A 13,571-nucleotide genomic window follows, 5' to 3' on the forward strand; every position below is an offset into this window, starting at 1 on the left:
TGCAATTTATGTAGTTCTTCCTTTATTAGTAAAGCTATTGGATGCTGTGTGTATATATTTTCCTTATTACATGTAGTGATAACATAGAATCTGTGACGATTAATATCTTCTTCATCTTGTTCGCATTTGCATGCAGTATTGCTTGGTAGACCGCATAAAGATCCCAGTTAATACAGTTGCAGTATCTGGAATTTTATGTTTGTAAATCTCTGTGTTAATAATTGCCACCCCGACTCCATTTTCAGTTTTAGACGCGTCTGTATAGTATGCTGTGTAATCGGAATGAGAGTTAAATAGATCTCTGAAATGTTGTAAGATGAGATTAGGGTTAGTGCTATTTATTAGTTACCTATTGTGTATTATTGAAGACGTGCGCTTCACATTTTCTTATCCGCTATGTTTGGTATATTCTTGTTGTTCACCTCTTTATGTATTGGCCATTATGTATATGCATTAATTGGCACATATTGGCCACCAAAGTCGGCTGCATTCTGTTGATGGGTTTGCTACATATGTTTCTTCATTTGATAGGATAAGTGCTGCTTATTTGACTTTGTTGGATTTCATATCTGTTTTCATCATTATTGATGCATCTTTCTATTCTGCTCTGTGTATGAAGTAGGAATAATCATGAAGCAGACATGAAAAGGGAAAAAATCAAAGAAGCAGCCCTCATCCCATTAAGTGCAGAAAAATGTGTAGTAAAACCTTATTATAGTCGGTTCGCTAAACTCAGACGCAACTGGCTAGATATTTTAGTCGATAATTTTTTTGTTTTTTGCCAATTTTGCAAAAATTGGCAAAATTACTAACTATTTAGTGATTATTAACTATTTAGTAATTATTTTAGCAAAATTACCGACTAAAATATCTAGAAAGTTGCGTCTGAGTTTAGCGAACAGACTATAGTATAGATACCTACTTATTTTGGTTGTTTTCTTGTTGCGAGATAGGTATACAAATAATTTTCTACCTGTGTTACTGTTCACTCGCATTAACCTTTTCTTTTTATTTTAAACGTCCAAAACATTTGGCATTACTTTCGTCAATTAGATAGATACCTATAGCTTCATCCATGCATTTGTTAGTTGCTGCTTTGCGCAAACACATGGTCTTTTAACACTACTACCACAAATTGGTCGTATTGCTCATGTGTTGATCCTTTTCCTATTAACTTGGCTGCACAGTACTGATGAGGACCAAATGGTCAGAAATACGTATCCTACCTATTTACGATTGCTTTCCATTTCCACCTTATATGCCTATTTTGTTTTTTCCTTGTTGCGAGATATGTGAATACCTGTTTTACTATTCACTGGCATTAACGTTTTATATTATGAACTCCTACTAAATCATAGGACTATAAAATATCACTAGATATGCTCTGTTCTTAAACCATTATTAACCATTGTAAACCATAATTAAAATTGATCGCGCCGTAATGGTAATGCTTGTTTGTAATATTGGTCCAACTTCAGGCAAGTTTACTCCACTGTTATGAAATTTGTACACTATTTAAATTTATGAAGTTTTGACACTGTTAACATTTCATAGGTTAATAAGGTACTAGTACACTTTAGAAGACCAAAAATAATTATTTTTTTCTCAGAACCATTATTAAAAATGAACATAAAACTTTTTACATATTAATATCTAACTCTTAGAGAGTACAAAAAATATACCTTTTTTCATTTATGCACGTACACTAATATTGTAGAGGGCGCAAAAATAGATGCCTCGAAAAATGATGGCGGACAGTTAATCTCAGGATTGGGATATCTGAAACAAAAAAAATCGTACTGCATTTGAAAAAGGAAGGTTTCATACGTGACAATTTACCACAATTTGACCAAAAAATAAAAAATGAATATTTTTTAACCATGAAAAACTAAAAAAAAACGGGCGATTTTTTCACAAATTTTTTTCAAATTCCCGTAAAATCTATTTTTGAGGAATTTTTTACTAACGGTGGTAAATTGTCACGTATGAAACCTTCCCTTTTCAAATGACGTACGATTTTTTTGTTTAAGAGATCCCAATCCTGAGATTAACTGTCCGCCATCGGAACTCCTTTTTTTTCGATGCCTCGAATTTGGCGCCCTCTACAATATTAGTGTACGTGCACAAATGAAAAAAGATATGTTTTTTGTATTCTCTAAGAGTTAGATATTAATATGTAAAAAGTTTTATGTTCATTTTTAATAAAGGTTCTGAGAAAAAAATCTTGAAAAAATGCTTATTTTTGGTCTTCTAAAGTGTACTAGTACCTTAAGTTATATCGGCGATTTTTTGTGTTTTCTGCGTTATTTTTAATAACAAGTCTGCGTTTTCTTCGTTAGGTAATTGCGTTGCAATTTCTGCGTTAATTTTAAGTCTGCTTTTATATAAAAAGCATTTGTTTAACTCTTTAGCGACGTATTAGTAGGTACCTACCTATAATATAATATTTATGGATTAATGTATTATCGTCGAAAACCGACATGATCAACCAAAAAGTGATTTTTGATGATTTTTCTAGTGACTTTCTTGGGTGTGAATCTATTTTTTTAGTTTACTCCTCCTGGTTTAAAAACAAATCATAATAATAAATTATAGTATTTTTACTACAAAAGCGATATTACGTAGGTCAAAATTTTTGACGTAAGAGAACTGTCAAAACATTAGAATGTGACTTTTCATTATTGCCATGTTTATTATGAACATTATTATAGACATGGCAATAATGAAAAGTCACATTCTAATGTTTTGACAGTTCTCTTACTTCAAAAATTTTGACCTACGTAATATCGCTTTTGTAGTAAAAATACTATATCGTCGGCTTACAAGCGAAACACACTAAGTCAATTTTTTCACTTTTGGGTTATATGCAGCATTTTATTGTATTTTTTTTTACTCTTTAGACTGGTTAAACCCACTAAGTCATACAATAACAAAAACTGTTATTTTTATTATTTTTATGTTTCTCACTAAGTCACGAAAATTATATATGATTCAGGAAAAACACATTAAGTGACTTAATGTATTTCACTTGACTACGAATGAACCTACCGACTGACTTACGCAGAGCGACTTGTCCAATCTTGTAACAGATTAATTATTTGTTTGGGTATATTGCACACGTTTTGTCAGTTTTATTTCAGTGTTTCGCGTGATTAGTTCGTTAACGGTTTTGACAATTTGTGTGTATTTATTAATTATTCCTGTAAGAGAAATGAGACGTGCTGATAAAATACTGAACATGCTAAAAAGGGTAAGTAATATACTAACAGTATGATGTTTAAAATGTTTTTTGAATTATCTACAGTCTAGCTAGAGTCTACACCGAGAGAAAAAAATTCTTGACATAAAGAAACTTTATTAATATTTAAGAAAGATCGACTTGGCATATTGCCTAAGAAATATATCTTTGTATATAAGATATAATTTTCTAAAATATTTCAAATAAATTCTACTATAACCAAAGAAATATATCTTAAACATGATTGAACTATCACTTTCTGGCAAACTTCAAACCCATTTATCAGAAAGAAATTACACTTGATGTTAATTAATTTTATTAGTCATAAAAATATATTTTCTATACATTACAAAACTATTCTTTCTGAGCAATAATATTTCTTAGTAAGGAATATTACTATTTTACTATTAATAATTAATGTATTTAATGTTAAGAAATATATTTCGCAGTGATAAACGTATATTTAGAGTTAAGTTAATATTTCTTGAAAATAAAGTGATATTACATACGGCGAAATAAATCATTGTGTTAAGGTAAAATCATTATTTATTAATAAAACAAGATATAAAACGTTATTATTACATACAAATATTTTCTCCACTCTTAAACCACTGGCTTCTACACAACAATAAAAGGACGGAGAGGCAAATCCAACTTCCTCAAATTTTCCTTCTTTTGTTAATAGCATTTTGTATATCAGCAATTCACTAAAACAAAATCGTTATGTAGAAAGAGTAAACTTACTTTAATAAAAATTTTTTTTATAAAGATATAGATAATTATTTTGACAAATTTAGGAAATACAAAAAAAAACAAATACACGACCCCACATAAGAACTATTAATACTAATAATAATCAATCATATTTAGTTCAAACATGGCATTATTTAACCTACACATCTTTGTTTATTTTTTTCATTTTGTTAATGAAATATTAATTATTTATCTGTATAATATTAAGTCACACAATAAACATTGTTTAGCTAAAACAAGAGGGAAAATACAACCAATGTAAAACATTGAAGCAGACATAATAATATGTAATTTTCTTAATTTTTATAATCTAAAAGAGACAGCATACCTAATCACTAAGAAATTTTATTACGGGAAAGCATTATTAGTTTACATCTAAGTCATTTGATACATATTAACTAATTCACAGTTTTCGGCAATAACATTTCTTAACCATAAACATATATTTCTTTTAGACTAACTGATTTCTTTATCTCAAATAAATTAACAGAAAACATCCTTAGCGTTGCACCCGCCATGTTTGATATAGCGTTGTATTGTATATTTTTATAGAAGACGATACATTCAAGAAACCTATTATTATAGTTTATAAATAAGTATACACGTTTTTAAAAAGGTACTTACATATATGAAGTTCTACCATTTCTGGAAGGCCCCGCAGTTGGTTAATAACTCCTTTCTTAATATTGTTCTGAAGCTATATATTATATCATTCTGTCCCAGCTTTAAATTGTGGCATATTTCCCAGTTAGAATAATAAGCTCCTTTATTTCAGAGTCGTCCATCATTATACCTATATGAAAAGCATATAAAGATACTATTATGTTTCTTTTTTAACCATTCGGATACGCAACAATATTATTATTACATCTTAAATTACTCAATTTACTTTTATTTAATACCTATATATGTACGTACCTTCAAAATATCCGTTAATTTTTAAAGAACACCAATAAATCAAAAATCCATCTATATGAACATGAACATATTACGCCATCTTGACAAACACTGACGACTAAATCATAAATAGTTAATCTGCGCAATTCTTTTGTGGAAGAAAATCTCTTTGCAAGTAACATTTCGGCATTATTAGAGAGTTATCAAGTAACTCTATGAGAATACGGTAACCTTATAAATAACATGTAAAGTATACAGTAAAATAGCGTTACCGTATTCTCCTAGGGTTACTTGATAACTCTCTAATGACAAAGTTTTTATTTTATAACCACAGTTACTACAGAGGGTATTTCTGAAGAATCATTTCTTGTGGTTTAAAATATTTATTTGATTGCAAGAAAATTTCTTGTTCACAAATATAAATATGGATTAACTTAACATTATATTTCTTATACTGCAAAATATTTGTAGTTTTCAATTTAAGAAATAAAAACTTTAGGATAAGAAAATTAAATGTAACTATTAATGCATTTCTTAATATTTAAGAAATTATCTGTAAGAAATTATTGAGTTGTGTTTAAAAAACTCGTTTCTTTATATGTGAACCGGTATGTTTAAGTTAATAGGATATGTTAACTTTTAAGAAATATTGCTCAAAGAAATCGGTGTTTTAGGAGAAAAGAAATTGTTCTCTCGGTGTAGAGTTTATCAATATCTAATTCTTTTGTTATCGTTTTGTAAAATCAAATATTTAACTTTTCCATTGCAAAATTGGGTTAGTTATGAATGGATTTTTACAAGTCATTTACAATTTATAAAATAAATCGTATGTCATAACTTAGTAGAACTTGTATACTTTTATTTTGTTATTAATTATATCAACAAATTATTTTATTTTTTTTTTAAGAATATGTGACAGATCAAATGTCTCGATCTCCACTGAGTGACACGACCAATACAAAATTGGGATCATCTTTTATAGAGAGTGTAATTGGACAAGGTTAGAATTATTTAGACCTACTTATTAATCTATTGATAATATTTTTTCAATCAAAAGTTTTTTTTATAAAAAATAGTGCATGTAACTTAACATTATACACCCAGTTTTTAAGAACTTTACAAACGGTAAAACCTCTGTTTCTATTTTAGAAAAAGAGGCATCCTCAGGGTTTCCAACATCATTGATTGATGCCGCCACAGAGAAGAAGATCTCTTTGACTCCAGTTGTCGAGAGAGAGATTTCAGGTAAGCAATTAATGTAGTTACTGTGTATTTGAATACCAACCAATTTTATGATAAAGTACAAGGAATATAATTTGAACCAAAAAGCTATAACGGTTTTTATAGCTCTTTATTATTATTAATGATTTTTACCTATCTATCTAATTAGTCTTCTTCGGTCCATCTTTGGACATAGGCCTCCCCAATCCTTTTCCACTCTTCTCTGTCCGTCGCTACAGTTATCCACCTAGAGCCCGCGTGCTTCTGACATAATCTGCCCATCTGATTTGTGGCCTTCCTCTGCTTCGTTTATATTCCCACGGTCTCCAATTTTTGAGAATTTTGTTCCATCGGTCTTCTTTTTGCCTTAGTTTGTCCGACAAATCTCCATTTCAATTTTGCAACTTCTTGTCTAACATCCCTAACTTTGGCTTTCTCTCTTATCTACTCGTTTCTCTTTTTATCCATTAGTCGTATGTGCAACATTTGCCTTTCCATTGCCCTTTGCGTTTTTATGATCTTGTCCATGTTTGCTTTCGTAAACTTCCACGTTTGGGAACCGTAAGTAACAACAGGAAGTACGCATTGATTATATACGTTGGTCTTAAGATGTTGTGTACCTATATCTTTGGTTTTTAAGGATGTAGCTTAGTTTGCCAAATGGCGCCCATACCAGTCAACTCGTCTTTTGATTTCTTCTGATTTTTACTATAGGTACTTAATAAAATAGCTAATGAATTAATTGTACTCACTGGATACATTTTGTTACAGACATATATCAACCAATCCAACCTGAGCCAACTTTGACGTCATTTTCTGTCGAACTAGATACAGCGGTAGACAAAGACGTCAGCCTAAATTCTGATAATTTTCGTCAAGATAGTCAGTCGGATCCTCCTCAAATAAGTGACCAGGATTCTGATGAATGTATGGAGGATACAGACTATATTCCTTCAGATAATGAAAGTGATAATTCAGATACCAGTGAAGATAAGTTTACAGCAGCCGATGAAAAAAAAATTTAAACGAAAATAGTCAAGTAGGACCTAAAAGAAGCCGATGGAACACCCCAAGACCATCTGTGTGGAAAAGACATGTTGAAAAAAGCAAAAGAATTGAAGGAAAACCCTACAAAGTACCACTGGTAGAATGCAAGCTCCTAAAATTCCAAAGACGGTTGATTGCTCTAAATGTCGATTCAAGTGCCAAAATAACTTTTCTGAGGAGAACCGTAAGTTGCTTTGCCAAACTTATGCGATGTTGTCATTTCAAAGACAAAAAGATTTTATATTATTGAATGTGCTTTCAAATGAAGTAAAGAGTCGCAGGCCGAGAAAAGGAGAAAATAGCAAAATGCGATCCAACGCAGAATCCTACTTTTTTACAAGAATTGTCTATTTCCAATATGCCTATAATTAACGCCTTTAAACAGCAGAATGAAAGCGGCGAATATAGTGGAATAGATAGAAGGGGCCGTAAGATTCCTGCCAATAAAACTTCAGAGGAAACGAGAATAAGAGCTAAAAAATGAAAGCTTCCCTGTTTTGAAAAGCATACACGTTTTGTTTTGTTAAACCTGTTTTTTGTATTATACTAATGTTCTTGTTTTGTGAAAATTTACATGAAAAAAGTAAATTACTTATATAAGCAAAAATTATTGTATTATTTACAATGTGAACGAAGCCTGCAATAATCGTACGACAGTAAGTAAATAAAAAATTATACGTAAGTCATAATTTCACAGCAAAATTAAACAAGCAAAACACACTAACTTAAATGCTACATGTAAAAAACATTAAGTCAACGTATTCAAATCTAAAATTTAACAAAAATTAGTAATTTGATATTATATAATTTACTTCTCCTAGTCAGTAATTATTATTAATACTTTATGAAAACATTCGTATAATTAAAAAACAACGAATAAAAGTTTTAAATGTGAAAATTGATCAAATTGTTTTTAAAAAAATTTAAAACACGATTATGTCAAAACTATGTTTTTTGACTTAGTGTGTTTCGCTTGTAAGCCGACGATATGCTTAAAACCACAACCACAAAACTAAGTCAGATTGTCATGTACATACAGATAGATACACCTAGCGTCATCTAGGGTTCACAGTACGAAAGTTCTTACACTCGTACACAGTAAACTTTCAACAAAGCTGGTATTTCCAATTACAAGCGCCATGACATAGAGGTCAGTAGTAAATTTTAAAAAATACGTGTTTTCTACCTACAACACCATAGTCATGTCATGCCATAAGAAAAAAGAGTAATGTACCTACATATTATCGTAATATTCATCACGTATCTTGAAACAATGTTTTACATAATTTGTATATACATGAATAATATTATGATTTTCACCATCCTTTTAACCAAAAAGAGACTAACTTTATTTTGAGCATAACTTTTGATGCTAGGAACTTTTTTTAAAAAACAAAAATAAAGCTTTCTTTTAAACTCTTTAAAAAAGTTGTTAATAACATATATTCTTTATGAGATTTTATATTGAAAATGGACATTTCTTCTGGCAGGAACATCTTTAAAATAAAATACAGTTAAATTGGTGCACACCATAAAAATTTTATGAATGTTTCGTTCCCTTAAATCGGGAGAAGTCGCGCCGTTAGAAAAAATCTAACATTTTATCGTTTTCCGTGATAACTTGATGAAAAATTTTGCAACCTAACTTTCCACTCGTAGTTCAGAGAAATAAGGAAAAAAAATAGCCTGTTGGTGACACAACCCCCTCCAGGCTGAAACCAAACTTTTTGAGTAATATAGACATCTATAATAATAACCTATATATTTCCTGCAGCCGATTTTGATGATATACATAGTTATAAATAGGGTTACCATAATTACGAAAAGCCAAACCGGGACGCAGAAGAAGAAGAGGCTCATTTCGTTTTGCTTTTCGTTTAATCTGTATGTTTCATATTTGAAATGCAATCAAAATTATTCAGATCTCAAAACATTAATAAAATGAATATATTTTTTATCGCCAACCGTCACTAAAGTCATTCATTATTGTACTCATTTGCCGCCATTTGCGGCAGTAAAGTAACACTTTATTGTACTGAAAGAAGAATTTTACTTTATCTGCCGCGATTAATCAAATTAACCGAGATTGAATGTAAGTGGTCGATGGAAGTAATCGAATGGCGAGTATTGGGAAGTCGCACACCAAAGAAACATGAAACGTAAAACATAAAACATGAAACGTGAAACACGTTTCATGAAAATAAGACACTGTTAAACAAATAGAAGTCCGCATACCAATGAAACGAGTGTGATTCATGCGCGTGAAACATTTTTATCTTCGGAATCCGCACACCAAAGAAACATGAAACGTGAAACACGTTTCATGGAAATAAAACACTGCTATACAAATAGACGTCCGTCCATCTATGAAACGTGTGATTCATGCCCGTGAAATATTTTTATCTTCTTGAAACGTGTTTCATGAAATAGGACGTGTTCTATTTTTTGGTTTCAGTTTCATTGTTTTGAATAATTTATTACGAGCGTAAAATGAATGCCTACCAAGAATTTAATATTGCATTGGTTTCTGTGGTGGAGCAGAACGAAGAGTTTTCCAGTTTTCCCATTTTTTCCCCGGAACCACCTCAATAAAAGGAGAACTAATAAAGAAAGTGGTTTTCTTGGAATCCTTCATACAACACCTCCTTACTAAAATGCTTCATATATATCACTTTGTGCACGTTCTTATTACCCATGCATGGATACCAAAAGCGATTTCCTGGTGCATCCGCTGTAGCAAAAAAAAATAAAAATAAAACGGGAGGTTGAAAAAAAAAATTTTTTTTTTTCGCTTTTAGCATATTATGAGCCTATACTCCATTAATAGGGTTTTTCATAAATATATATGGTTATTGCAACATCCCTGCGAAAACTACCCCTATCCCTGAAAATAAGTTTGACGAGCATGTTTTTACGATTTTCTCATTACGTATATATTTTTTTGAAACAAAACTTACCTTTACATAATTAAAGACCACTATTTTCTCCACAAATAAGGTCCTATGCATTTTTTTCGTATAAGCAAACGTTACGGTACAGTGGCGCCGTGAACCTCAAAAATGCTTTGGCAGGCTCCAGATTTTGTTTTTTTTTTCGTCACCTATTCATTTTATTGATAAAGTACTTATGGCAAATGAAATAACACACTGTCTGCTACAAATTATGACCTATATATATATTTTACTTTCTTTGCACCCTAAACAGTGGTGGTCCAAAGTCAATTTTTGCATATTTTCTTTATTCATTTTTCTTTGGGTGGTTTCGGGGAAAACATGGGGGTGCATTATACAAATTTGTAAATAACACTTGTACATGGGTAATAGCTAAAAGTTTTTTTCGCTAGCATAAGCGGTTCAGATGGTATAAAAAGGGTTTCTTTAATTTAACACCCTGTAATTAAAAAATGGGCAATTGCCCTTAAATAAAACCTATACCAAAAAATCAAGCACTTAGGGTTAGGGAAAAATATTTTTTTAAATATCTTTTTTAAAAACTTGTCAACTTTGGGGCGCCACCCCCGTTAAACGGTAGGTGATAGACATATGCTATCGCGAAATAAATTGTAGGAAATATAGTCCTGTTTATATTTCTATTAAGGAATTTTTTGGAAAAACGTACAGGAAGGGCTACGTTTCGCAAAAACCACAAAATACCCCCTTTAAACGGATGAAAATGGGTGTTCCGGGGCGAAATATTTTTAGAAAAAGTTAGCCTCATTAAAAGCACCCCTTGGTATACCAAAAAAAATAAATAAAACCGGACTTGTGTCGAATTTGCGAAGTTCAACGTCTGTTTCCTACACTATTATAACATGAAACAGTTTCGTTCTTCACAATTTATTTGTTTCATGTTTTATGCTTCACGTTTCTTTAATATTAAAAAGCAATTAAAGAGCAGCGCCGACAGCAACGATCACGTCGCTATCCATTTACGACTATACAAAAGTTATTTTTGTTTTATCGATTTAATCACATGAAACGGTTACCCTTTTACAATTTATTTGTTTTATGTTTCACGTTTAATGTTTCACGTTTCATGTTTCTTTGATGTGCGGCCTGTAAACTTACAAGTTATTTACTTTAATTATTAAAAATATTTTACGCAATTTGCGATATTATCAATTAAATTTATGTCAAAAAGTGAAATTCTGTAGTATTTTGTAATTATATTCATATTAAATAACTTAAAACTTTACCGATTTAGTAATTATTCAATATTGATAACTATCGATTAAAAATCGAAAGCGGCCATCTTGCAATTTATCTGTCATCACTGTCATGAAATTATTATAAGGTAAACATACCTTAACCGATTGTTAAATATACCAGCAAACGAGAAGTAAACTCAAACTTCCCAGGGACATATCTGAGCTTCTTAGAGACAATACAAATATCAACAATATCATACAGTTTTTAACGGAAATATGAATAAAAGACATTTAATTGTATCACAAATTTTTCAGGTATACTTTGTGTTAGTACATATGTATTTACTTAATATTACAATCTCTTTTTATTTTTAATATGTATTTTCCATTGTTGTCGTTTATAACCCCAGTGGTTCGGACGACATTAAATTTAAAAAATATATGTTGGCGATTAAATTTTGTATGCAACACGCCAGTAAAGACTCCTTATCGAACTCGTCTGTTACTGGCCTCGCTCGCTACGCTCGCTCTTCTCGTAATATCAGACTCGTTCGATAAAGAGTCACTTTACTGACTTGGTACATAAATAACTATTATTAAAAAGAGAGATAAACAATTGATATAAACAACACTCAAAATTTGCCCAGTTTTATTATTCGCCCACGCTTGCTTAATATTTTTCAATAGAGTGAATATTTTCCAGAGTATTTTGTCGTGTTTAATTTTATCATAAAATTTCTGCATCATATTATGTTCAAGTTGAGTTTGCACGTAAGCAAGGCTTTCACAACGCATTCTTCCATCCTCCTTCTATCGTCAGACCACATTTTTTTCATCTGTGACAAAATTCTTTCCATTCGCGCTGAAATACCGGGAAGACACATATCAAACTCCACATTTTTTTTATTTGTCACCTCAATATGCTGCTTGTGAAAATAGGTGAATAGCTGGACCCATTTCTCGGAGTAACTAGCTTCTTAGAATTCTGGAAGAGGCCCTGTGCCCAGGGCCTATTTTACCACTAGGCCAATGAGGCACCTGCCTCGGGCCCGCATTTTAATGGGGCCCGGAAAGATCATTAAAAAATTTTTATTGCAATAAAACAAGATAAATTTTCAAATTTGTCAACTGTGGTATTAGAATCACATGAGCCACACTTTGAAAATCTTTCTACGTATCATCCACAGTAGAATCAGAGATAAATGTAAAGAAGACCAGGATGAAACACAATTTGGCTTCAGAAATGGACTGGGAACCCGGGTCGCACTCTTTGCACTAAATGTATTATTGCAGAAATACCGAGATCAAAGGAAAGACGTATTTGCTGTATTTATTGACTATGAGAAGGCCTTTGATCGAGTACAACATCACAAATTAATTAAAATAATAAAGGATTAAGGACTTGATAGTCAAGATGTACGAATCATAGAAAAATTATACTGGCGTCAAACAGCGACAGCTTGCATAAAAAGAAAATCATCAGAAATATGCAAAATACAAAGAGGTGTCAGACAGGGTTGTATACTGTACCCAATGTTATTCAATTTATATTCGGAGAGAATATTTAAGGAAGCGCTCCATACTTTGGAATGGGGTGTGAAAGCTAATGGAATTCTGATAAATACAATCAGATATGCAGACTATACAGTTATTTTAAGTCATGATATGAGTAGATTACAACACCTTTTAAATGCCATTGACACAGTGGGAAGAGAGTTTGGCTTAACATAAACTGTTCAAAAACAAAATACATGGTATTTAGCCGTTTGGCCCATCAAGATTCACAGTTATATGTTGATGGTCATATAATTCAAAGAGTACTTAGTTTTAAATATCTTAGTTGCCATATTACTGAACAACTAGATCCAAATAAAGAGATAAAATGTAGAATCGAGATAGCCCGCACGACATTTTTAAAAATGAGGTCATTCTTCTGTAATGATAACTTGCAACTTTAACTTCGAAAGCACATGATTAAATGTTACATTTGGTCAGTCCTCTTGTATGTTGTCGAAGCATGGACATTAAAAATATCGACCATTAATCGTTTGGAGGCCTTTGAAATGTGGCTGCACAGACGTACACTGAAAATACCATGGACGGCTACTCTGACAAGTGTGGCAGTCCTTAAGAGAGCAAATGCTGCCCGCGAGCTGCTTGATAACATCAAATATAAAGATGACCTATTTTGGACACGTAGTACGGGGAGACCGGTATAATATTCTACAACTTATTATGATGGGTAAAATCGAAGGACGCAAAAGAATT

The 13,571-nt window shown here is 31.4% G+C and overlaps 1 protein-coding gene across 1 annotated transcript; it reads left to right on the forward strand.

Moving 5' to 3' along the window:
• The first annotated feature begins 5,616 nt into the window (after nucleotides 1–5,616).
• Nucleotides 5,617–7,888, forward strand: LOC126883530 (uncharacterized). The gene is made up of 3 exons (XM_050649171.1): nucleotides 5,617–5,888; nucleotides 6,038–6,133; nucleotides 6,881–7,888. Exons 1-3 carry the CDS (start codon nucleotides 5,813–5,815, stop codon nucleotides 7,132–7,134), a joined length of 426 nt encoding a protein of 141 aa, XP_050505128.1. The 5' UTR covers nucleotides 5,617–5,812; the 3' UTR covers nucleotides 7,135–7,888.
• The last annotated feature ends 5,683 nt before the right edge of the window (nucleotides 7,889–13,571 follow it).

This window comes from Diabrotica virgifera, chromosome 4 (assembly GCF_917563875.1).
Source record: "Diabrotica virgifera virgifera chromosome 4, PGI_DIABVI_V3a".
NCBI lineage: Eukaryota > Metazoa > Arthropoda > Insecta > Coleoptera > Chrysomelidae > Diabrotica > Diabrotica virgifera.

Coding starts and splice junctions, on each gene's coding strand:
- LOC126883530 (XM_050649171.1), top strand. CDS start 5,813: ATGTCTCGATCTCCACTGAGTGACACGACCAATACAAAATTGGGATCA. Junction 5,889..6,037: donor AGAGAGTGTAATTGGACAAG/GTTAGAATTATT, acceptor TTTCTATTTTAG/AAAAAGAGGCATCCTCAGGG. Junction 6,134..6,880: donor TGTCGAGAGAGAGATTTCAG/GTAAGCAATTAA, acceptor ATTTTGTTACAG/ACATATATCAACCAATCCAA.